At 35.3% G+C, this 27,426-nt stretch overlaps 2 protein-coding genes across 19 annotated transcripts in view; one reads left to right on the top strand and one right to left on the bottom strand.

Moving 5' to 3' along the window:
• The window catches only part of ATE1 (arginyltransferase 1), a 256,370-nt gene that overhangs the window by 91,397 nt on the left and 137,547 nt on the right, over positions 1-27,426 (bottom strand). For all 18 annotated transcript variants that reach the window (XM_007478886.3, XM_007478889.2, XM_056803238.1 and 15 more), the window contains 2 exons: positions 26,864-27,045; positions 21,930-22,029 (listed from right to left, as the gene is read on the bottom strand). In XM_007478886.3, the coding sequence (XP_007478948.1) occupies positions 21,930-22,029; positions 26,864-27,045 (282 nt within the window). The remainder of the gene's footprint in view (positions 1-21,929; positions 22,030-26,863; positions 27,046-27,426) is intronic.
• LOC103095209 (MKI67 FHA domain-interacting nucleolar phosphoprotein-like) lies at positions 23,549-25,690 on the top strand. The gene is given in 2 exon segments (XM_056794370.1): positions 23,549-23,563; positions 24,717-25,690. Coding segments are annotated over 2 exon segments (873 nt in total). The 3' UTR covers positions 25,575-25,690.

The raw sequence follows: 27,426 nt of genomic DNA, 5'->3' as shown, positions 1-27,426 counted from the left end.
TGCAACTTGATGACATTTGACATTAACAAAATGTATGATGAATAAGAAATCAAGCTCTTTATGTAAGCCACCAGCACTATGTTGAAGGTAGAGAGATAATTTATATTCCTTTCAAGATAAGTGAAAACCATAGGGACTTCATGTATAAACATGGATTGCACCTTGTTGTGGGTTTTCCCATTAGGCTGCAAATTCAAATATGCTGAAATCATGTTAAGTAATTTTGTGGTCAGAAAATCTTGAAATGGGGGTGGGGAACAGGAGAATTCTCAGTATTTTAGCTGAACACATCCAAAGATTTTGCACATATGGATCTGTAGATTACTGCTGCTTAGGTTTTTCTTGATACTAAATTCTTTTTTTTTTTTCTGAACAAAGTCCTGCAGAATTCTAGGGGCACTCTTTGACCATAATCAGGCTGAGTCATTCATTTAAAAATGATTAATCACAGATGAATCAGCCTTTTGTTTCTTTTCAGAGCCCTTTCTAGTGTTTCAACTATCTGATGTCTGGCCATGTCATGATACCAAAGTAGACTGCTTGAAGTGAATTCATTTACTTTGGCCTGCATACAAGTCTGGATAGAGAATTCAGTCAAAACACCTCCTTTGGATCATATAAGTCTTATAAGCAGTATACTAGATGGTAGTATGGTAAGAAACTTTGAGTTAGGTTTAATACCCCAAAATACTGGCAATTTTTCTTGGAAAGAAATAAATGTTTTCTTGTGCACTCACTGTATGTAAAAAAAAATAAGCTATAATATCAAATAAAGCTGAATTATTTACATATTAATATTAAACATTTTGTGACCCCAAAAAAAGCTTCACCTAAAAAATAAACAAGTAAAATTCCAATCAATTAAGAGCTGAAAGTCAAATAAAAGGTTTGAGAAAGAAAAGGGAACACAAAGGAAAAAAGCAGTATTAAAAATGTAAATGCAACATTTTAAAGCTAATAAAAAATAATCTGAATGTAACAATTATCAATCAAAAAATTATAAAGCAAAGATGGGAATGAGGAAAAATAAAAGGAGCCTAGATCAGTACCCAGAGGCATTAAGATGCTTTTAAAAAGTTAATAATAGCAAAAACATTTACAATAGTTAATTCTTTTTGTAACAGAAGGTGTTTTAAGATTAAAAATTCACCCACATAAAATCACCCCCATTTATATACGTATCACCAACAAAGTCCTGCAAGGAAAGAGATACCTCATTTAAAATAATCATAGATGGAATAAAATATCTGGAAATATACTTGCCAAAACAAACCCAAGAACTACACAAACATAATTAATAAACACATTTTACACAAATAAAGTCAGATCTGAATAATTAGAGAAATATTCGTTGTGTATTAGTGGACAGAACCAATACAAATAAAATTACAATTTTATCTAAACTATTTACTTATTCAATGCCATGCCAATTAAATTACAAAAAAAATTATGGAGCTGGGGAAAAATAGCAAAAATCGTTTGGAAGAACAGATAATATCACAGGAATTTTTTGTAATTATCAAAGAAATTAATTAAAAAGGTATAAAGGAAGGAGGTCTAGCTGTACTAGATTTTAAACTATTATAAAGCAGTAATTATCAAATCTATATGGTACTGGGTAAAAAATGGAAAGGTAGACTAGTAGAATGGAACAGACTGAAAAAGTAGTAAAAGATTATAGTGACCTTGTATTTGATAAAAGTGTAAATCCAAGTTTTAGGAATAAAAATTCACTATTTGGTAGAAATTGACAGAACAATTGGAAAGCAGTTTGGCAGAAAATGCTTGTAGACAAATATCTTCTACCATGCACTAAGATAGATGAAAATGAATACATAACCTAGACACAAAAGGAGACAATCATGAGCAAATCATAACAAGGAACATTTTGCCTATCAGATTTATCAATAGGAAAAGAATTTATGAATAAACAAGAAATGGAAAAAGTCCTATACAAATAAAATTAATGTAACCAAAATTAGAAGGAAAGCAGAAAATTGGGAGAAAATTTTTACAGATAGCTTCATGAACAGAGGTCTCATATCTAAAATATAGAGAGAACTTCTTCAAATATATAAGAATCATTCCCAAATTGAATAATGGGCAAAAGATATGAAACAACGAATTTGGGAATGAAGTAATCAAAGTCATATGTAGGAATATGGAAAAATGTACTAAATCACTATTGATTAGGGAACTATAAACCAAAAAAATTCTAAGATATCCCATATCACACCTATCAGACTTGCTAAAATGACAAAAGGGCAAAATGACAAATGTTAGGAGATGATGTGGGAAAATGGGGACACTAATACACCGTTGTGAAGTGATTTAGTTATTTTGAAGAGCAATTTGGAATTATGCCCAGAGAGCTATAAAACTGGGTATACCCTTAGACCCAGCTGGGTGTATTTCACAAGAAGATCAGCAAAAAAGGAAAAGAACCTATATGTTCCATATTTATAGCAGCTCTCTTTGTAGTAGCAAAGAACTAGAAACTGAGGGAATCTCAATCAATTGGAGAATGGGTGGTCAAATCATGAGTTATGATTGTGAAGGACTACTTCTACGCCATAAGAAACAATGAATAAGTTAACTTTAAATCTTTTTGCCAAATGAGATTTCTATGATGTGGAGAATGGAAAGACCTACTGAGATACCTGGTAATAAATTGTATTAAATAAATACTTTTTACAAAAAGATCTGGCACTATGATTACATTAAAAATGAATTTACACAAATAAAATCAATGCAACCAAGATTAAAAGACAAACAATAAATGGAGGAGATTTATAGCAAAACATCTCTGACAAAAGCCTTATATCTCAAATATATAGAGAACTCTGTCAAATTTATAAGAATATTACACATTTAATTCTGAGACAAAGAAGTTAAAACTCTCTTTAGTCATATGAAAAAATGCTCCAAATTACTAAAACTCTCTTTAGTCATATGAAAAAATGCTCCAAATTACTATTAGGGAAATTCATATTGAAGCAACTGTGAGGGGCCACCTCACACCTAATAGACTGACAAAAAAAGGAAAAATGACAAATGTTGGAGGGGATGTGGAAAGAATGGCACACTGATAAACTACTGATAGATTTGTGAACTGATACAACCATTCTGGACAGCAATCTGGAGCCATGCCCAAAGGGACATAAAACTATGCCATATATAGCCTTTGACCCAACAATACCACTACTAGGTCTCTATCCCAAAGAGATCAAAAGATAGGGAGAAAAGACCTAAAACAGCTTTTTTTTTTTTTTGTGGTGGCAAAGAACTGGAAACTATAAAGATAGGATTAACACTCCCCTTTCCTATTTTTAGCTAATCAAATCAAGAACTTAAAGTACCCCTACTTGACACTAAGTAAGAGAGTTCACAAGTGACTTGCTAAAGTGGCTGACAAGTCCAAAGGCTAATGCCACCCCACCTAGGCAGTGCTAGGCAAATTGAAAGACTATGTAAAAATGGAGATTTGAACCCCAGACTTCAATCCCCAGAAGTCCTTGGCAGTTCCCAGAATTCCCTATAATATCACCTGAATCCCCACCTGAGCCAAGAACAAAATTTGTATTTAAACTGACTGTACCGCCAAATTGCTCTCTGTCTGCTTTTGCTTCTAGGCTCACGCGACTCTCTACCTAGCAGGCAAGATGTAACAAGTAGGTTGCACGTGCTTTCTTATTTTGTATTTCTTTATTTCTTAATTCTAATAATCTTTAATGAACCCCTAAAATATAATACTTTTAATAGAGAAACTAATTTAATTTTTACAGTTTGGCCAACCACATCGGTTGTGACGGAATACCCTCAATCTTCTTAACTTTCCCAAATCTTTTCTCTTCTGTGACTAAGTTCAGCTTTTAATAGCTACTGCCTAGATTTTTTTTTAAGCCAAGTTTCTCCAAGGCTTTTCAGAAAAGCATCTTGATCAACTCACTGGAGCCTGCTTGCCCTTGCCTGCTCCTGCCTATAGCCATCCGCTTCAGACCTTCTTGATTCAATATAGCTCACTTGGTCCCAGCCCTGCCTGCCCGGCCCAGCCTGGCCCAGCCCGGCCCTCCTGCTGCCTACTTGCATCTGCACTCCAGCAATCCCGACCTCTGCTCTCACTCACCTGGCCCAGCTGATCCCCAGCCCTAGCAACTCTGGCCTCCAACCCAGATGGCTCATGGCCCCAGGCCCAGCCCCAGGACCCAGGCTGCTGTTAGCAGCCCGAATTTCTACAGGATCAAAAACCAGCTGGTAAAAAAAAAATGGGGATGATTTTTTCCTTAGGCTATGATTAGTCTCCACATGGCAAGGGGCAGGGGGTAGGGGGAGAAAGAGGAGAAGGAAGAGACTTTTACTAACAGGAACTTACAAGCATGACTGCTTTAAGAGGATATCTTTTGAGTGCATTGATACTTTTATTTACCTCACCTGAGAGTCAGGAGAAAATTTCAACTCCCTGCAATTCTTTGGCCAAATTTGGGATTCCAAAAACCCACCCTCACTATGGGGAAGCAGCTCAGTGTCTCAGTGGATTGAGAGCCAGACCTAGAGATGGGAGGTCCTGGGTTAAAATCTGGCCTCAGTCACTTCCTGACAGTGTGGCCCTGGGCAGGTCATTTAACCCCCGTTGCCTACCCCTTACCAATTTTCTACCTTCTGACAATAGGCATCTAAATGGATAAAAAAAAAAACAAGGAACTTTTAAAGAGACTGGAGGTTATATTTTTAAGGCATTTCAGACTCCAATGTTTTATAAAAATCTCTGTATTTTATTGCATTTTACTTATTGTTTTAAGATTTAATCTTGTTGGTTTATGTCCATATATTACTGCATTCAATACTATTCTGTTACACTGAAACATTTTAATGTACTGGGTTTTAACTATTGTTATATTCTGTTGCTTTTCCCCTATAACCATACTGAACATACATTATTGAGTAAGCCCATATAAAAACAGCTTTTCTATTTTTGACTTTGTAAATTGTCACATAGAGGATAGATGGACTCCATCAGAACATTGCTACAATTATATAACAACCTTTGGAAAATTTAATGAGCTAAATATCTCAAGTTGATTTTAAGGGGCTTTTAGACATGATTTGTATATATATTTTTTAACAATCTCTGATCTTTTTGCCTGCCCCTAACAGGAGGTGAGGCCTACTTTAGTAGCTGAAGTTAAATACAATTATAACCCCCCACCTCCCACATTTAGAAAAATGTGAACAGAAGCTGGGAAGTTGATCCCAGGGCATATAGCACCCCTGGATGGCTCCCCAAAAGAGGAGCATCTCTCATTTATAACTCTTCAACTCACTTCACTTCCACCAGAATGATATCTAGAATTCTTGATGATGTTCTAAACCCAAAATAAGTTTTACTTTGTTTAAAAATATGTTTACCAAGGTTGAAAGAATTGCTATGTCTGTAAAAATTATGACAAATATCCATCAGTTCATAGGCTTTTAAAAATGCCATACAGCAAATCATGTGAAATATGATAGTGGGTTTGTTTCTTATTATAATTAACTGGACTATTGAGAATCGTGGGGATAAGAATACCTACATATTTGTACTACTGTTCTCTATTTTAAAAAAAACTGTTACCTTGTAAAATTCAATATTAACTCACAGTGGATCATGGCCAGATATGAAAAAGAAATGGATCTCATTTTTGGTGAGATTCCATATTTTCTTAGCTGACATAGTGTGTCAATGATTATAAGCTACATTTTTATTTTTAAAACTCTTTTATTATTATAATTTTCTTGCATGTGCAAAATACTATTTCAGTTTTTTCTCTCCTTTTTATATTTGAAGCACATGTCACCAGTATTAAGATTTTCTTTAACTTTGATTTAGCAGTAATAATAAAATAAAAATTTAAAATATATTTGCTATAATGTCAATGCATGCCCCAAAAGCTCGAGACTATAAAAATGATGCCACTAATTGTTTAAAAAAATTTGCTTAATGATTCTGTCTGATTCCAGGACAAAATATACAAAAGAGCCATTGCTCAGGGCCAAAGAAGCACAAAGCTAACCCTGAATTGTGCCCAAAGAGCACACAGGTCAACAAAGAAACCAATCCAGGAAGGATTGATACACTTCTAAGCCAATACAAAGGACTTGAACCTAGTGTGAAGACTCAAGGTTGGGATGCTTAACATATGTTAAGACACAGGCCTTCCTTGTATCCACACTCTGAAAATACTTAAGAGGAGTATCCCAAACTTGGCTCCTAACCTGGCTCCTATAATCTAGTCCCTTTTCTGTCTTTCATAGGGTGGCAAACTTTCTGTAGTCCTGGCTACTGACTGGGTAAATGCTTACTTGCTTATATCATTTTAATTGGACCCTGATTCAAGGACATGTTATAGATTTATTTTTCCTTAGAAGTTTTACACATAAGACTTTGGTAGTCTATATTTTCACCCAGAAATTAGCTTTTTTATTTGGAGTTTTCTGATGTCTTTTTAATTTCTCTTACCAATTGATTCATATACCTTATAACTCAGCCATGCATTCCTAAATGATCCCTGTGTTTTTCAATAACCCTCTTCAAGGGGGGGATGTAAAAATATTATTATTTTAAATTGCAAAGTTTAAATTCCTTTTGAGAAGAATTTTAGGTTAAGAAACATGATACCTCTCTGAATCCCAAAACTGAACTGTTTGGAGAAGACACCATGAAGATGCCTCCAGACGACAAGCTGCACAAGAAGATCAAGAATGAACTTTGGGTGTGGTTAATTGAACATTTATTTGCATATATACTTTCATGCCAAAGGGGACTGCCCCCTAATTGGCTTTTTGTCAATGCGTCTAGCAATTATTAGTTTTGTTCTTTTTTTCTCTTATCCTCAAATTATTGTAATCTTTAAGTTGATTATGTTTTCATGATCCTTTTTGGGGAAACCTTTCCCAATAAGGATCAAATGGAGAGATGTAAAAATGGAGATTTGAACCCCAGACTTCAATCCCCAGAAGTCCTTGGCAGTTCCCAGAATTCTCTATAATATCACCTGAATCCCCACCTGGGCCAACAACAAAATTTGTATTTAAAATGACTGTACCACTGAGTTGCTCTCTCTCTGCTTCCACTTTTAGGCTCACACATCTCTCTACATAGCAGGCAAGATGTAGCAAGAAGGTTGCACGTGCTTTCTTATTTTGTATTTCTTTATTTCTTAATTCTAATAATCTTTAATAAACCCCTAAAAATATAATACTTTTAGTAGAGAAAGTAATTTAATTTTTACAACTGAGATTGGTTCCCATAAAGTGGGGGAGTGACAAGAAGTGACATGGAAAAAAAGACTATAAAAAGTTCTGAACTTCCTGTCTAACAGACTTCTCCTTTGAACTTCTTCTCCTTTGGAGTTCACCTTTGGACACTCTACATCAGTGAGCTAGACTGAAGGAGGAGACTCTATCCCTGCATCCTGTGTGGGCTTGCTGGGCGAGTAATTGGCCTTTCTTTCCTTACTTCTGAAGAGACTGATTTTGGAGAGGCCTTCCTTTCCTGGAAGAGGCTGCATTGGTGGAATCCTTGCTGAAGACTCCACCAGGACTTCTGGCTGAAGATTACTGAGCCCTGCCAGGGCTGAGCCAGAGCAGCACTTAGAGTGGTAAGCTAGATAATTCTCTACCTTCTTCTTACATTTTTCCATTTTTACTCTTTCCATCACTTTGTAAATAAAGCTACTAAAAGTCATTTTGACTTAAGCTATAATATTTTTAAATCAGCAACCACAATATTACTTTTAGAATTCTCATATTTAGTCAAAACCCTAAATTTTTAATTCTTACAAAACTGAAGGAATATCCATCAATTAGGGAATGGCTGGACAAATTGTAGAATATAATTGTAATGGAATACTATTGTGCCATAAGAAATGAAATAAGATGATCACAAAACCTGGAAAGTTCATATGAAGGAATGAAAAGTGAAGTATACAGAACCAGGAGAATGTTGTATACAATAATAGCAATAAAGTATGATGATCTAATGAATGACTAAACTATCATCAACAACTCTGAGGGATTCCTGATGAAAAAGGCTCTCCACTGCCATAGAATGAATAAATAAGTGATGGCAAACCTTTTAGAGACCATATGCCATACCCCACCCCCCACCGAGTGCCGGGTATGTCCCACCCCTCACCCCACACAGGGGAAGGGGAAAATGTTCCCATTGGGCTGAGAGGGGGAGGGAAGTGGACTGAGTACTCTGCTACTCTCCAGATCTGCTGCTTGTGAGCCTCCCACCTTATCTCCTGTGAGCTCCCACTGGCTGTTGGGCAGAGTGGAGGGGGATGTGAAAAAATGTCTTCGAGCTTGGTGGAGAGGGGGAGGGGATCAGCTCTACTCAAGTCACTCTGCCATTCTAGTAATGGCCTCTGCGGAGGCAGAGGATGCCCACAGAGAGCACTCTGCATGCCATCTTTGGAACCTATACCATAGGTTCACCATCATTGAACTAGAAAGTGTCAGTGTCCAAATACATGAAACACACTATTCATTTTATTTCTTCCCTGAAAGGTTCTCTAGTGCAAGCAATATATATCTCATTTCATAATATGATGGACAGAAAAATATGTATATGATAACTTATGTACAACCTATATCATATTACTTGCCTTTTGGGAGAAAGGAAAGATTTTTGGACAAACCTAATATGAATATCTGTTTCTCTTGGATAAATATATATAATTATAATTTATCACATATTTATAACAAATCATATTACTATGTTATTGTTGTTACATATATATAAAAAAGGAAAATAAATAGTAACAAAAAACCTAATTAAAAAACTGGTGTTTAAATTAGGAAAAAAATAAATGAATGAAAAAACAAAAGTAGCTGAATTTGTGGCTTCTAATTCCAAGGCTTATAGATCTATGCTGATATATCACTATTTTTGGGAATACAAGAAATATTCTGATCTTTTTTTGGGGAAATATCTAGTTAGATGACCAGAGAAATCTTCAAAGCAAGGTAAAGGTGTTTTCAAATATTTTTGAGTGCCATTACCACCACTCAGCCCTTAAAACCCTTACTTTTTATCTTAAAATCAAAACTATATATTGGTTCCAAGGTATAAGAGTGGGGGGGAGGGGCTGGCCCACAGCCCTCCCACTAAAGGAAAGATAGAAGGTTGGCCTTGAGGGAAGGATTGGAGCCAAGAGGATGGATAAGGAAGCAGGCAGACACACACACAATATTTAACAAATGAGCTCCACAGAATAAGCTCAGCTACTTAGCCTTCACTAGGACCTGAACCAGTTAAGTAGCTTCAAACTAACATAAGGGAGTAAGCAATGAACATGGAGATTAGCTGAAAGAAAAGCCACGATCCCTTACAGCCTGGGCTGCAGGTACAGATCAGTCCGGCCTGAGGAGAGGAGATAAGAAAGAAATCACCTGTTCCTTAGAGCTGGTACTCTAAGCACGAACCACTTGAGGATAAGAGATCCAGGAGGAAAGGTCTTTCAGAGAGAGAGAGAGGGAGAAAGTTAAAGTTGAGGTTGGCCGGAGGCAAAGCTCCAGGAAAGACAGAGACAGGTGAGGGGTGATAAGGTAAAGAGAGCTGGATCTCTGTGGAGCTCCTATTTATTATTATTGAGATGCAAATGTACACAATACATAGGGATGAGTACATAGTGGATTACCATTGGTTAATTGTAAATTATGACAAGGTATAGGTGTGGTTTGTCTCAGCCAGGTGAGCACAAAGAAACCTAATTTCGGGCCTAAAGCTGGGGGACTCTGGGATCAAGGGTCAAAGGCTTTACTTGCCATGCGCAGATCTGAGCATGGGCTCTTCTAAGGCAACCTTTACATTTTAACTGTTTCCCTTGATCATAGATAGGTGTGGACTTCTACACAAGGCAAAAGAACAATAAGGGCTAGTTATTGAAGAATGAGTGAACTTGCCCAGAATCACACAGCTAGGAAGTGTCTGAAGTCATATTTGAAACCAGGATCTCCTATCTCTAGGCATGGCTCTCAGTCACTGAACCTTCTATAGTTAGCCTTGTCTTCAAATACCTTTGACGAACTGTCATCTCTATTGTGGTCTCTAAATTTTTTTGACTATGTAATTAAAAAGGAAAAAATAACTTTTGAGTGTTCATCCCCAATATATCTATATTTTACTTAAAACCCCAAAATTTGAATTTTAAGATAATCAGAAGTTGAAATATTTAAAATATTTTTTATTTTATGAACAAAAGCCCAATTACTCTCACTAAAAATAAAGTAATATTTTTATGGTGACAACAAAAAATTTTTTAACCCCTAACTTCCATCATGGAACCAATACGCAGTATAAGGACTAGGCAATGGAGATTAAGTGACTTGCCTAGGGTCACAGCTGGGAAGTGTCTGAAGCCAGATTTGAACCTAGGACCTCACAACTCTAGGCCTGACTCTCAATCCACTGAGATACCCAGCTTCCCCCATCCTTTTACTTTATGAAGAAATTCAAGTTATTAGAATGAGGCTAAAAAGTATGACTTTGGAATAAGATCTTTTATTATGTCAACCATTGCCTATAATATGAAGGAAAATATACTGCAGTAACCATGTTGAAATACTTATTTGCACTGTGCTTATAGTAAACTATTCCTGGGATACTTTTTTCATGTGTCTCCATTTAATTCACCATAAATAACAAGGGAACCATAATTATTCAGGAACTTTTTTTCCTTAAGGAAATTCACTAGCCAGTCTCCAAGCCCTTCTTCTTAATATTTGTAGATATACTTGGTGGTTCCATCACAGGATGTCTTACAAGAAAGTCATTCTCCTGATCCATACTTCTTTTGTGTTTTTAATAGTTGCTCACATATAACACTGCATTACCTATATCTGTCTTTGTACTAGTTATCCTCTATTTCTAGAATTCACTGCTTCCTAATCTGTATCTTTTAAAAATTTCTTAATTTCCTTCAAAGTTCAATTCAAACTGTTCTTCTAGATTAAGACTTTTCAACTCTCATCACCCCACTCCCCTTCTGCTAAGATTTCCCCCCAAAATCATCATTTATCTATGCCACTATTACTACTACTATCACCATTCTATTATCTATTTTGGATCTATCTATCTATCTATCTATCTATCTATCTATCTATCTATCTATCTATCTATCTATCTGTACTTGATATCTCCCCTATATTCTTTAAAGCAAAGAAGATTTAACTTTTATCATCATATTCCCAAATCCTAGAAGGTGGGAGGTGACAAATAAAAACTTGCTGATTGTCACTTTCTATTGACCATTCAAGTAGACCCAGCTTCCTAGCCTAACTGATGTATGCCATATCATCTACTTAGCCCTATGGTAGCCACTTCTGCCTCTATCACTGTCACTTCTCACCACTCCCACCACAGCTGCTGGTCTTTAATGCAAAGGTTCTTAATATTTTTTTTTAGGTCATGTTACCCTGTGACTGGTGAAATCTATGGATTCCCTTTGAAAATAATGTTTTTAAATGCACAGAATAAAATACAAAGGATAATAACCCAATTACATAGAAATACAATTATTAAAATGATTATTGAAAAACAAAATAAGTCCTTAGAACCCAGGCTAAAAACTCCCTGCTTTGGAAAAGTGGAGAAGAAAAAAGGAACAGCCAGACATCAATTGAACACTTCTCTTCGGTCTACACAGCTTCATCAGACTCAGTCTCCTTGGACTTGTTGCCTTCATCACTGGACACCACCACCTTTTACAAGTGTTGCCACCTATGGTCTTTGCTCTTGATTAGTCACTAGTTCTTGTCATTCACCACCATCCCTTAACTGCCCTGGTCTCTCCTTCAGACTGCATCTTAAGTCAAAAAGTATTTAAGTGCTAAGCACTAGAAAAGTAGGAATGAAATACAAGTCTCTGCTTTTAAGGAGTATACATTCTGACAGGGAAGACAACACAGAAAGAGAAGAAAAATAAGGAAAGTAGGGGAGAAAAGGGTCTAGGGCAAAAGCACAAAAGAGAAAACCTATCCCAATTGTCACCATTGTCCAATCTTTGGAGGGCAACAAAGAAAAAGAGAAAATGTGTGGTTTCCTTGCCAATGGCCCTATTAAAAGACAGAAGCCTCCATCAGAAACCACAGAGCTGAGGGTGGAGAGATCCTGACCTAAATGCACCCTCTTTGAAGCAATGTTCTATAAATAATACATTTCTGTATAGCTTCATGCTATAAAAGAAATTCTATTGAGGTAGATTTCTGTACAACATTAAGTTTTTAACAAATGAAATGGAATATCTTGGGAAGTAAAGAGGAAAGTATCACTGGAAATATTCTGGCAGATGTGGGACATTACTATGGACCACTATTAGCAGTGCCACCGCTGCTATGACTATGATTGTAATGATGACAACTGCTACTACTACCATATTCATAACTACTATTGGTAGATAGGGAAGTCATCTTAGTTAAAGCAGCAAAGTACTCTGAAGAAGGGACAGAAGGCAGCATATGCCAATCAAGTCAAACCACAACTAAGAATGCCCTTTAGACTTGATGGAAACATAGGACAGGACCCTGAATCCAAGAGTTTTGAGAAGAGTAGTGACCCTCAGAGCATAATATCTGATCCCATCCCAGGTCACAGAGACACCACTGAGAGAAGCAATCACTTTGGAGAATGAGTCCACCTTCCTCACTGCCATCAATACCAAATAATCAACTGCCAGTAATGAGCAGGTATGATCATAAGCCTGAAGAATAGCAGCTCCTTGATCCACGAGATCAGCTACTAACCAAGTCTCTATAGCCATCAACCCAAGAGCAACCCCTTTTAAGATACAGCCTAGCAACTACTTCTACAGGTGTTAAAACTACTTTGTCTTTGCATGATATCTTTTCCATCTGATTTGATACCGAAACCTTCTTTATGTATTGTCTCCCCTATCGGAGTGTAAGTTGGGGGGAGGGGGGGACTGTTTTACTTTTCACTTACCATCCCCAGTACTTATGATAGTGCTTTGCACAAAGTTAGTACTTAATCACATCTTTTTTTTTCTTTCATTCTTATTTGTCAGGGATGTTGTAGAAAAGAATCCACCTTGATTTGAGAAACTGGCTTGGATAGTCTCTAAAGTTCCTTCCGAAAACTACAATTTAATAATAAAATCAACTATAATTCTCCATTAAAACACAACTTTATTATTATAAGCTGTTAACACCACTAATTTAGAAACCCTTTTAAAATGTAGGTTTTACTATTAACATGTTCTCTCAAGAACTGTTTAAAGAGGGAATTTACATTATTTGTAGTTGCTTTTGAACAAAATGCTATAATTTGGTGATCTGATTCTGTCTGAATGAAAAATTATTGTTACAGTTACTATGGGATACGTAAAAGTATCTTCAGGAGACAAAAGAGTTAGATAATCAATTTTTAAAATTCAGTTATGTTGAGCAAGAAATTGGGTCTACAACCACCTCATGGTGCCTGTTTTTAGGGGGGGCCTTTCAGGTCAGTCTGGTTCAAAGTACATATAAATCAATCTGTACATTATTAGTTAGCAAAAGGTTGTGAGTCATGATATCCCAACTTGTCATGATATCCCAACTTGTCATGATATTTCTATGCATAAAACTACTCAGGTGACACTTGCATTTGTTTTTAATATCATCTTAACAGAAAAGGAACAAGTTCTTTCTGTATCTGGAATTTGTTAATATATGAAAAGTCTATTGAGTTAAGTATATCAAAAAACTTTGTGTCTTACAACAATCAAACTTTAGCTCTTCTTACAACACAGAGTTCAAGAACAGCTCCCCTATGTAATTTTCTAATCCTAAAACAATGGGCAGGCAGGGGCAGCTGGGTGGCTCAGTGAACTGAAAGCCAGGCCCAGAGACGGGAGGTCCTGGGTTCAAATCTGGCTTTAGACACTTAGTAGTGATGTGACCCTGGGCAAGTTCACTTAACCCCCATTGCCTAGCTCTTACTGCATTCTAAGACAGAAGGTAAGGTTTTTTTTTTTTGTTGTTGTTGTTGTTGTTGTTTTTAAGTGGGGAGGCAGGGAGGCTCCAGGTAAAATAGAAGAGGTGATGCATTAAAAAATCTAACTACTTATCAAAACCTCACAACAGCAAAAAATGCACCAAGTAATTAACAAAAAAATAACAATAAAGAAGAGGGAATATTTCACACAAAGTTAATTATTACTAGAAAAACAACCACAGGTGGCATTAAAACCAGTTTTCTGTTCAATCCCCACTGCTGTACCCAGAGCAACATGGCTACAGTGGTGTCTGTCACTGTATCATAGGGCTTGCCCTTAGCCATGATCTAGCCAGACAGCCTATGGCCCCAATAGTTAGGAGAGCTTGAGCTTGTGAATTCACTCAGCAATGGAGCTCTGAATGAGAGGAATCTAGTAAAGCTCAGTGATGCTCTAATACTATCTAGAACAGAATAAAAAGGGTATTCAAAAAGAAAGTTCATTGAAGTACATTATAAGTTAAGGCCTACCTCAACATCCTAAAACCAAAAGAATAAAAAAGCAATTAAGAGTGGAAATGATAACTGAAAGAGGAGAAACAGATTTACCAAAAGTCGAGGTTAAAGATAGCTACCCTGCTCCATCTTTATTGTTTGCTTTTTTTTTACCAGGCCTGGAATTTCATTGCTATAGTGTGAAGAGTGAATCAAACTTTCTTTATCAATCAGCAACTTTTAAATTAATCAATCAAGAACTCAAAGCACCCCTACTTAAAACTAAGTAAGAGAATTCATGAGTCACTGCTAGAGTGGGTGACAATTCCAGGGGACACTGGTAACCCCTTGGGCTATGCTAGGCAAATTGAAAGACTGCAATTGCTTCCCGTAAAGTAGAGGAAGGAACAGGAAGTGATGTGGAAAAAGGACTATAAAAAGTCATCAACTTCCTGTCAAAAGGAACTTTGCTTGGGAACTTGGCTTTTGGACTTTGCCTTGGAACTCTGCGTCAGTGAGTTGGGCTGAAGGAGACTCTTTCCCTGGATTATGCACCAGCTTGCTAGGTGAGTAGCTGGCCTTCCTTTCCTGACTTTTGGAGAGATTAGTTCCGGAGAGGCCTTCCTTTCCTGGAGAAGGCTGCCTTGGTGGAATTCTTGCTGAAGACACCACTGGGTCCTCTGGCTGAAGATTACCAAGCCCTGCTGGGGCTGAGCCAGACCCAGAAAAACACATAGGGTGAGAAGCGAGACATTTTCTCTATCCTCTTCTTACATTTTTCCACTTTCACTCTTTCCACCTCTTTGTAAATAAAGCTACGAAAAGTTATTTTGACTTAAGCTATACTATTTTTAAATCAGCAACCACAATATTACTTTAGACCTTTAATATTAGCATTAAAACCCAAATTTTTATATTCTTACAATAGAGAACATTGTCTGAATACTGAAATTTTTTTCTACCAATCTAGATGATAACTTACTCTGTAATATAATCTTAAATGTCTGAATAAATAAGACTTGCCCGTGCCATAGAGCTACACTGTATCTCAGTGGGGATTTAATTCATATCTTCTTGACTATAAGGCCAGCTCTCCACTCACTCTGCAATTGTTTCCTTTATCGCCCTTGTATCACCTTAAAGTAGCAAGAAATGAACTAAATCATAGTGAAGCAATCATAATAAACATTAAAGAGGGTAAAAGAAAATAACTCATCACAAGAAAAATCAGCAGAGAGTCTGATAGAAAAAGAAAATGGGAAAACCATTCTTTAAAAATATCCAATACAATAAATAAATATTATGAGGTGAAGCAAATTAACTTGAAAATCCTCAATAGAAATAAAAGTACTATAGAAATGACCACAAAACCATGAAAATGAAAAGTAAGTTCCAGAATGGTTCAGAAGAACAATGTAAGAATTAAATGTGAGGCAAGAAAGAAGGGCAAAAAATAAAAATAGAAATGAGTATATAAATGAATACTCCCAAAGAAGTTATCAAAAAGACTGGTAAGAAAATTTTAAAAGTTTAATGGAGAATGCCTCTAGAGTAGAGAAATAATCATACTTCAGAAATCTTCAACTTCCAAATTGTCTGAATACTTTGAACAGGTTGGAAATATAAACTTCGTTAAAAAAAAGTCATGATCATCACAAGAATTCAAAGGCAAAAGTAGTTGTGGTAATATTAAATTCTGATCCTATCTAGAGTTAAAAACCAACAGTTCGAAATTAGAGAAGTATTACAAGATAATTAAATCATCTATGCTCTGTGAAAGGGAATTTTTATTTCCTTTGTCTATTTTAAGTTAATCAATCAAGAATTTAAATTATCCTCACTTAACACTTACTAAGTCACTAACAAAGATAGTTTATGCCCTAACAGGCCACAAAGCACTCCGCCCCCCCCCCCTCCCCTGGGCAGTGCTAGGCAAATTTAAAGACTGTGATTGATACCTGAGATGTGATGAGGAGAGCTGATAGATGGAGAAAACTGTATATAAGCTGGAAAGTGAGAGAGATTCAGGGTCTTCATTCTTGGCGGTCTTGGTCCTATGTGTGCTTAAGGTTTTCTGAGGTTTTCAGAGTCTTTTGGCTCTTTGGATTTCAGCTTCCTGATCTGGACTTTGGATTCTGGTGAAGATTTAGCTTCCTGCATTGGAGACTTGGGCTGAAGAGGATTTTTACTCAGGTGAGACTCTTGCCTCCTTGGCATGAACAACTGCCCTTTGAGGCTTAGCCTCTTCGGCATCAGTTTTTGGTTGCTGGAATGCCTGACTAGAGACACTCTTGTGGACTGGTGAGATTTGGATTCACATTCTCAGCCTAGAGGCATGTGAATTTTAGATTACTCCACCCTGCTTAGTCTTTATAATTTTAGCAACTAGGAATGTATACACCCCCACTTAAGGATTAAGTGTGGGGGAGGATGGTCTGTGACCTCTGTGTGCTAGCAAGTGACAAATCAGAAGCAACCGACTGACCCCTGATCTGTCCTAAACCAAGTTTAAGCCACCATTGGTACATGTGAGACACAGGAAGTGATGTAAAGAATTGCCTTTATATTTCATGTAACTTACTGTGAGATGGTCTTTGATGGCTTTTTGTGGTGGTTATTGACTTGGAGGGCTGGACCGTGGAGACTTGAGTGTTAAGGCTGAATCCTCTTTCCCTGGCTTTCTGAAGGCACCGAGGAAGCCTCATGGCTGGAAGCCGAGCTAGATTTAATCTTCTGGGAAGGCCCCTTGGCTGAGCCCTCTGAACATCCCCTGGCTCAGACCAGGTCAGAGTAGATCTTCTACCCTTTTCCCTCTTTCTCCCTCATTCTTAATTTCTTCCTTCTATTGTAAATAAACCACCACAACATTCTATTCTGAATTGAGTATTTCATTGGGATTTAGAATTTAAATCCCTGGAGACCATTAAATAATATATTCAAGTCTTCTAAAAATTTACCCTTAATAGGCACTAGGATTAGGACTTATCGTGTTTTTAGTGAGGTGATATTTTCTACCTCCTTCCTATATTTCCCACCTTAATATCTCTACCTTGCTATAAATAAAGTTACTAAACAGCCTATTGACACATAATTTAACTTTAATTTTTATAAATGGCAACCACGACAACTTTTTTAACTCAAAAATTTAGTTTAACCCTTATAGCTCACAGTTAAATGTTGTTGTTGTTGTTTTTAAGAAAAGTGCTTTTGCAAACAAGGAAATAAAATTTAGCAAAGTCAAATTTGTTGATGTGGAAAAATTAAAAATAAACTAATGGTGATTTGTTAAAAGACAAGCCAAAAGAAATTACATTAAAGTTCTGAAATACAATATATTTAATTTAAAAGGTGCTCAAGGAGGGGTAGTATCTATGGTATGGAGGGCTTGTCGTGCCCTTTTAGGGCAGCTCTCCAGCCCCTGCCCCTCACTTGACACCCAGCTCTCACTTATGGCTCCCAGTAGCTGCTAGCATGCGGCAGCGGCCACACCCCAGGCAACGGCTTCGACCTCCATGCATAAGTGTCTTTGTGCACACTCATCTATACACCATAGATGAAAACGCACAAAGACAATCATCATCCTCAGTTACCGAGAGACTACTACTACCCAACACATTTAGATTATGAAATCATGATGTTGTGATGAAAAGTATTTCCAAAGTCTAACAGTATAAAAAAAACTTCATATTAAGTACTCAAAAATTCAAAAATGAAAGAAATATTACCTCAACAAGATTAAAAGAAAATAATACTGAAAAAACCCATCCAATTTCTATAAGTCAGGAATAATGAATCTGAAAACAGGATTCAAGAAGATAATTAATTATAAGGATTATAGTCTTAAAAAAAAAACCAAGCCCTTAAATATGAACTCGTGGAAGCAAAAGGCACAAGAGTATTTGACACAGGGAAATATTCAGAATCCACCTCATGCTGACAGGGTACAACTAGAAGATTAAGTCATCAAGAAATGAATTCTTAAGATAGTCAGAGAAACAAAAGAGGTCAGTTTCCATAACAAAACAACGAACTCTACTACAAGGAGGCCAATCATTAATGAAAAAAAAATGAACTTTCATGGAAAAAGGAGGAATGAGTTTTCTTCAAAACGAATCAAAGGTAAGGACAATATTATAGAAATTAACCAAACCAATAAAAATAAATAAATAAATAAAAAGTCTGGCTAAATAATTGCAAAAAATCAATGCTTAAAAAAAAACCCTCCTAGACTGAGATGGAAAGAAAGAAGCCATAATTATTTTTGGTTTTGTGATCAGCATTGAAGAAGGTAGAGGAAATAAGAGCAGTATACTAAAGAAACATATACAAATGTGGAGGAAAAAGTTCCCATATAAGGGGTTGAGTGGAGGAAGGAAGGAAAAGGGCAAGGTAGGATTTGACAGAAGTTTTACAATGACATTTCAAAAGATCTACTTTAGGCATGGCCATCCCCCCTAATAGTACCATTTCCAATTTTAGAAAAGTGTAAAGCTTTAGTACCAGGAAATTTCTGGTATATACAGCAGCTGAAACTCAGAAGAATGGGGGCACTGGTTTAAGAATGGGTTAAGGATTAAATGAAATGGCTCACAGTTCAGCCATGCCTTTGATTTTGGATATAGAGTTCTTACCATTTCTTACTGTCCTATACTTGGATTTACTACTCAGATGTTGAAATTCTTTTAAATAAATGAAGAGGGGGCAGCTGGGTGGCTCAGTGGATTGAGAGCCAGGCCTAGGGATGGGCAGGTCCTAGGTTCCAATCTGGTCTCAGGCACTTCCTAGCTGCATGACCCTGGGCGAGGTACTTCACCCCTATTGCCTAGCCCTTACCACTCTTCTGCCTTGGAACCAATGCACAGTATTGATTCTACGATGGAAGGTAAGGGCTTAAAAGTAAATAAAGAAATAATAAAATAAATGAAGAAAGAAAACAGTGGTAAATAAATTATGCTAATGATGGTCTTGACAGAGAAGGAAGTAGTAAGACTTCAATTTTACAATAACCTTACCTCTTATGAAGATCACAGGAAATAAAAAGAATACAATAAAGCCCACTAATGAGAAAAGAGATTTTTATAGCATCCTAGAAGACAGAAAGGGTTTAAAAAAAATCTACCACATGTCAGGCATTGTCCTAAATGGAAGATAAAAAAATAAAGATAAAAACAGTTCTTGCTCTCACACAGCTCACAGTCTAATGGGAACATGCAAACAAGCTACCTACAGGAATTGAAGGACACAGAGGTCCAAGGAGATTCTTGTAGTGAGCACCTGGATCAGGGAGGTGGCAGTGGGAATAGATAGGAAAAACATAATAAAGGAAGACTCAATAGTCATTATTAACCTAGTAGATGTATGGAGAGAAAAGAAAGGGTCTAATATAGGATCACAGATATAGAGCTAGAAGGTACTTCAGAGGCATCTCATCTACCCCTTTCATTTTATAGATGAGGATATAGCAGAAAAGACAGCTTAAGTGAATTGGGAAAATGTCACAAAGGAAATATTCAAACTCAAATCCTCTAATTCTAAATTCTAAGCTCCACACCTATCATAAATCTCTTTCCTTCCCAATTCAAAATTCATGAACTGCTCTGCAGTGTACAAAGTACCAACTCCTTAGCTAGCATTTAATGTTCTCCAAAATATACATTCCTGCTTTTTCAACTTGATTTCCCATCACTCATTTGCATAAATTCTCCTTTAAGTGTTACCTTCCTTCAAGGCACAGTTTGAGACCCATTACTCCCTAAATAATTTCTTATTAGGGGCAGCTGGGAGCTCAGTGGATTGAGAGCCAGGCCTAGAGAGGGGAGGTCCTAGTTTCAAATCTGGCCTCAGACACTTCCCAGCTATGTGACCCTAAGCAAGTCACTTAACCCCCAACTGCCTAGCCCTTACCACTCTTCTGCCTTGGAACCAATACACAGTATTGATACACAGTATTGATTCCAAGACGGAAGGTAAGGGTTTAAAAAAAAAAAGAATTTCTTACTGATCTAATCCTTATCACATCTTCCTTTGATATCATATAGTATTTTTTCCTATACTCACTCAGCACAATACAAATCATTGTTTTATCATTCCTTGTCCTTTTATGGATATGTTCTGTTTCCAAAACTAAAGGAACTCTAAGTCATGAGAGATGCAGAAACCTCATTTCCTGCACAGTAGTATTGTTAGGATCAAATGAGATGGTGTAAGTGAATAAAATGTTCACATTAAATAGTTTATATTTCATCCTTGAAATCCTAGCATTACAAAAAAGGTCCTTTTGATATTTCTATAGTTAGAGATAAAAGTCTGGACCTATAATTTCAGGAAATTTCTGAGTGAGGAAATCTCTATCAATCCTGGTAGGCCTCGTCTCTGTAATTTATAGTTTTAGTGAGTTGCCTAGAGTACTGAGAAGGTTGAGTGTTTTGATCACAGTCACATTCATAGCAATTATATAGCAAAAGTGAAATTTCAGTCTAGGTCTTTCTGGCTTCAATGCTTCCTCTCCAATTCACTCTATCATGTTTCCTCGCACTTTGGTAATTAAATAAGTTAAAACTTTAAAATAAATTGGCAAGATTCTTTCACAAAATCAGCACATACTTTGATATACTCTTGAGGTCAATACAAAGGTATGAATAGATAAAAATGGTAAAATAATTTTTGAAAAATGTAGATCTGCAGTAAGGAATAAGAAAAGCCCAGGATACATAGCTTAAAGAGAAACCTGGCACCCATTCCCACTCTACACTTCATTCTCTTCCTGGTTTTGATCCTGACTTTCCATACTTCAATACTATCCTTCAGCTGTTATGTTATTCTGTAACTTCCCTTAGTGCCTAGACACTCCTTGGCCTAGAACATCCAATCAAACTTGGGACTTTCTCAATCTGGAATATCCTTTAACTAACCTGTCCAATTCTTCCATTGATCACTTCTTCCTTGGGTCTCCATTTTTTAGAGGAACTCAGGCTGGCCAACTTCCTTCGTGGCTCTGCTCCTGACCTGAACTTCAAAACCATACCTAACCTGTTGTCTTATCCTGGACCTTCCTTCAGACATGAAGGTCTTGTGTTCTTTTTAGTCTATGTGTAAGCTCAAATGAGAATACAAGTAAAGAATAAAACAAAAAATGGGTCCAATGAATATTCTATGGTTTAGTTGAGGACATTAAGGGAAGCTTTGCTGAGAACTATAAATTTCCCAGATTTCTGCATATGCAGATTACCCCACATCCTAAAGGAATATAATAAACAAAGTTCTACTATTCAATAAAATGTTTATTTCTTTAGATAAGACTTACATTATCATGAGTTTTAGATCTTGCAGTTGTTATATGGTATGATGAGAAACATACACATAAAAAAAATCACAATATTTACCCAATCAAGCAAAGAATTAAATTCACTTATTTCCATTTATACTTGATAAATGTTATGAATAAATTGAACCTTACCTTATATCTCATTTTGGGGCAAGAGTGAATGTAGAAACCCATATAGTAATAACTGAGTTGAGAAGTTTTCTCATGAAGTTGCCTAGTAAATGCAATTTCCCTGTAAATAATAAATGAATAAAGGATACTTAATTAACTTTCAGTTCTAATTTTTGAAAAGAATATGTGATTTAATAATACAATTATTTTATGAAACTTGAGCATGAATTACCTAGAGATTCAAAGTCTTGAAAAAAATTGCAAGTACAATTAAAGAAATAACTACAATCCTCTATATTATTCTTAGTTGTTCATAGTTATTTGTAGCAAGTGCTAATTTGAAATTCAAAGTACATAGGCTCTATTTAACAAAAAAGCCGAAGGAATTTATTCAACAGTTTCCTTTTGATACTCCTCTTCAGCAGATAAAAAATCTGAGTTTGTGATTTTATGTACTCAGATTAAAGCAATATACATATCAAATACTTAAAATACGCACATTTCTCCATAACAGGTATATTTTCTACAAGGATGCATTTTCTAGGAACGTGCATATAAATACCTTTATCTATATGTAATATAAAAATGTTTTCCTAAATCTAGGAAATGATTTATTATCTTTTCTAAATAACAGAAAAAATGGGTAGCATTACTTAAGCAAAAATATAATCGGGATTTCCAGTGTAACACAAGTGTTTAAGGCAGGTGTAATCAGAAATTAGCCATATCTCAATTTAACAGTCTCTTCCTAGTTGCCAAATGGAGTGTTGGTAGTAACTGAAAGTTATAACATTTGTATTCACAAAATTATAAGTACTCATCCCTGTGACTAGAATAAAATTCATTCTTAAGTGAATTGTTCTCTGAAGTCCTATTTTATGGACATATATCTACATTTTTATTTCTGAAATTAGCTAAAAATATTTATTCATTCAACCATCAATATTTACCAAATAATTGTTACAGATAAAAGGCACTTATGCAAGGCATTCTGAGTAAAATCCAAAAAAAGAATAAAACTGTCCCTAATCTCATTCAAAAGCTGGTAGGAAAGATAAAATGATATAAAAGTATAAGAAGATAATAGAGTATTATGGTAATCAAGAGCAGGGGTAAATTACTTGTGGCTGAGGGAACAGACAAAACTATATGGAATAAATAACATCTAAGTTACTATTTAAAATGAAACGAAAGGAAAGATTACTCTAAGTAAAAGGCACAGGATAAGCAACTGAGCAGGGGAAGGAAAAACCTTGAGTGCTCACAAACCAATAGTTAATCCCTTTGGCAGAAAGAGGTACTAAAGTATAGCTGAATGACTTGTTGATTTGGGAGTCAGGCCTGAACTGGCTTAAAGCCACACTTAATGGGTTATGACCCTGAACAAGTCTTTAAACCTTGTTGAGTCTTACTGTCCCCATTTGTAAAATGGAGGTACTACTACTTGTATCACTAAATTTACATGATAAAGAAAAACTATAAGCCATAAAGCACTATATAAATTTGAGTTGTATTAGTTATTAACAACACAGATTTCTTCAATACTTTAAGGATGTGTGATTTCATCAGTGTAGGTCCTTCTCTTTCCATTAATGTGATAAAAATCTCTCCACAACTTAGGTGATCTTTTAAAAGTTACTATGGGAAATCTGATGGTGAGCTTCTATAAATTTAAGACAGTCTTCATTTAACAGGCAAAAAGTATATTTATTGAGCCCATACTGTCAAGATAAACTAAAACAGGGGAATATATTCATATGTAAAAATAATTTTTCTAGATAACAATTTTAAATAATAAAATTGTGAGTAAATATTCAACCCTTTTGTAAATCTTCCATTAAAGCAAAAATACATATGAACTCTTCAGTTACATCTATTAAAAGCTTGCTGATTGGCTGATAGATATATTACATGACATCTTTAAAAATAACTGCTAATTTAAGAGTCATGTCTTTCAGCCAAGTTAAAGATAAATAACTGAACTTTCAATGAAATACATCAAAATTGATGCTAAGTGCATAACTTGCCATATGACCTACTGCTCCCACTTTTGTTTCCATTTAACTTCATTTTCTTACAACCTTTTCTTTTTCTACCCAGAAAATGAAATTGTCACACAGCATGCAGAAAAAATTAATAATAACTATACAGTGGCAACTTCCTTACACTGAAATTGCTTCTAATACTTCCTCAAATTTTCTCATGTGTAAAAAAAGAAATTATGGATACCTTATGCAGGGTTCTATATAATTATTCTGGGAACTGGTCATTAACTCCCTCAAATGCAGAAAGATTAATGAAGCATTCCTTAGCTTTAATCTATTAACCTATGAAGATATTTTTGTATACTTATAGTTTCAATAAAAATTGTTACCCAAGAAACAAATATTCTCAGCGTTCATCTGAATGGTCTATAGGAATCTAATAATACTCTGCAAGGTAAGAGCCATATAAATTAAAATTGATAAAACATATAGCAAGGGGGAAAAAATCAAACTTTTAATTAACATATATACATAAAAATCCTGGTCTTCTATTAGTAAATATAAAATTTGAAAAAGATACTTATAATGAGAACTGAATGTTATGTTTATAAGAGAATGCTTTAATAAAATGTTATAAAAGTATAATAGTAATAAAAAATAGGAAATTTGCTTATTGGACATCTTAAAGAAACAAAGAATTTTGAGATATGATAGCGCAGCAGTGTTCAAAAGATATGGCTGAGGCTACGGCTACACATATAGCCTCAGCATTGAAGTTGGCGAACACAGTTCCCAAAGAGCTTTTGTCACTGGACCCACAAAGCTTCAGATCGAGTTTCAGAAGCATGTGGCTAGTGTCCGCAAGTGCGGGGCTAATAAGCCAGAGAAACTGAGTTCTGGAGTGGTATATTTGGGTCACCTTCCCAGAGGACTTTATGAACCTCAACTCAAGGAATACTTCACTCAATTTGGAACTGTCAAAAGACTCATGCTTTCCAGAAGTAAAAAGACTAGAAATAGTAAGGGCTATGGATTTCTGGAGTTTGAATCTGATGATGTTGCTAAGATTGTTGCTGATAGAATGAATAACTACCTTTTTTGTGAACGGCTACTGAAGTGTAATTTTGTGCCACCTGAAAAAGTACATGAAGAACTTTTCAAAGGCTGTGAGATTCCATTTGCAAAGCCCTCTCATCTAGCAGTAAAACGTTATAACAAGGAACGAACATATAAAGAAAAGATAAGAATGAAGAAGCAATTTAAAAAGAAAGAAAATAAACTCCAAAAGAGATTAGCTGAAAAAGGAATAGATTACACATTTCCTAAATTAGTTTTATGAAACAAAAGAAAAAAAAAGGTTGCAGGAACTACTACTCTTCAGAAGAATGTTGATAATAAGGAATTGCCCAAGAAAGAGAAAATGAATGTTTCAGATACTGCCCTTGATACTGTGGCTAGCCAGGGTGCCACACCTATTTGTTCACCAACATTTTTAGAGAGGCGAAAAGCTCAAGCAGTTGAAATGAATGATGATGATGATGATGATGATGATGATGATGATGATGATAATGAAATTATATTTACGCTACAACCAATTATTAACAAGAAAGGAACACTATTGACTCAGACTCTACCAAGTTCAAGAAGAAAAAAGGCAAAGAAAAATAAAGGATTATCCTGAATATCACATCTGCTCGGGGAACTTGGGTTTTGTTATTAGAACCTATTTTTGCATATATGATGGCAGTTTTGAGTGGTTCTTCTTAACCATTTGTTCAGTTAATTTTGTGGAGGAAATCTTTTGTAAAATTCTTCCATTTACCAATATAGATGATGCTAACTGAAAAAAAAAAAAGAAACAAAGAATTTGTTATGATCTAGTTTCAATATAGTAGATACTCCTGAGAAGCAATCCTAGACCAGGAGAAGGTAACTCTTTTTCCACTGAAGGTTATTCAATCCAAAGATAAGAAAGCCATATTAACTTCATTTAGTAATTGTTTCATTTTATTTTATTTATTGTTCCACTGAGGTACTTCTTAAGTTATGAGCAAGGGCAATATAACTTTTAAAGATATGCAACAACAAATTAAAAAACTCTGAGTTTACATTATGATCTAAGAAAGAATGAATTTAAGGGAAGTAAAAAAGGAGAAAAAACAGATAATGGCAAAAAAGACAAAGAGAGTTACAGAGTAAGAAGATAAAGAGAAAGGGAGAGATATATCTATCTAGTGGAAATAAGAAAAGCACAGAGAACATACACAGAAACCTCCTTTCAATACAGAAGCACACAGAAAAAGCAAAAGATTACACAAAGATTTTATGAAGCAACACTCCCATCTTTTGGAATTTTTAGATATTGCAGCTAGTATTTTTAAGGCAAGTTGCATATTTGTAGCTAAAAGCAAATAAGGACATCATCTCTTATTAAAGGTTACTACAAAAAGAACAAATTAAATTAAAGACTAGAGTTTTCTCATTTTTGTTCTGCATAATTGTTATTACTAGACAACCATCCCAAAATAAATTACAATACTGAGTTTGACCAACTGAAATAATACTACTATAATGAATTTAAATACAACTAAAGATCTATTTTTATACTAATGATCACTAAAGTGACAAAGATAAAATTAATAACAAAAACATAAATAAGAACACGATAAAGTGTCTCTGGTAAAGTTGGTGAGGCAAAAGTAGAAACTGAAGAAATATGTAGAAACACCAAATTAGGTAATGCAGAAATATTAACATATAAAAACAAACAATATAAAACATTAAAATAAAATTTATCTTAGCAAGTAGGTATCCATTCTAAAGATGCTACATTTAGAGAGCATTATGACAATAAAATACCATAGCTTATAAATGAACTCCTGTCACAGGGGGTTAAGACAAAGTTAAGATAAGAAATAAAAGACCAGGAACTGCTCTAAAAGGACAAAGAAAAAATACAAGTCATCTTACCATAGGGCAGAGTAGACACCCAAAGACAGAAATGAGTAATCAGGGTCATAGTACAGGTACACAGATGATACACAGTATGGAAGGATATCAATGACACCCACAGCAATTATCTTCCCATCCAGCCAATACTGTTGATGAAAAGATCCATAACCACAATCAGGTCCATTAGGAGGATTCTCTGCCTAAGAAAAAGCACAACCTCATATTAATATTATTGGAAGTTTTTTCTTTATATTAACATTATGAGGAGAAAAAAATAACTATGCAATAATTGATCCACTATAATTCTTTATTTCACTAAGGTTTATATGATTTCCAATTTTTGTCCTTTGTCCCTGACACTTATCCTATTCACATTCTATTGTCCAGGATCATAACCTTTTTTTCTCTATCAAGATTATTATTGCCATAATTTCTGATATGTATAAGAAATTTAACTCATGTTTTAAATTAAGTGCAAGCCTTTATTTTTTTATGTTTATTTTGTTATCAGTTTCTAAGTTAATATTTTAAATTTATGAACAGAAATCATTACATTTTATGTTGTAATTCCAATAAATATA

Source organism: Monodelphis domestica, chromosome 1, assembly GCF_027887165.1.
Source record: "Monodelphis domestica isolate mMonDom1 chromosome 1, mMonDom1.pri, whole genome shotgun sequence".
Classification (NCBI taxonomy): Eukaryota; Metazoa; Chordata; class Mammalia; order Didelphimorphia; family Didelphidae; genus Monodelphis; species Monodelphis domestica.
Note: the sequence above shows the minus strand (reverse complement) of the source record. Positions and strands in the feature narration are given on the sequence as shown.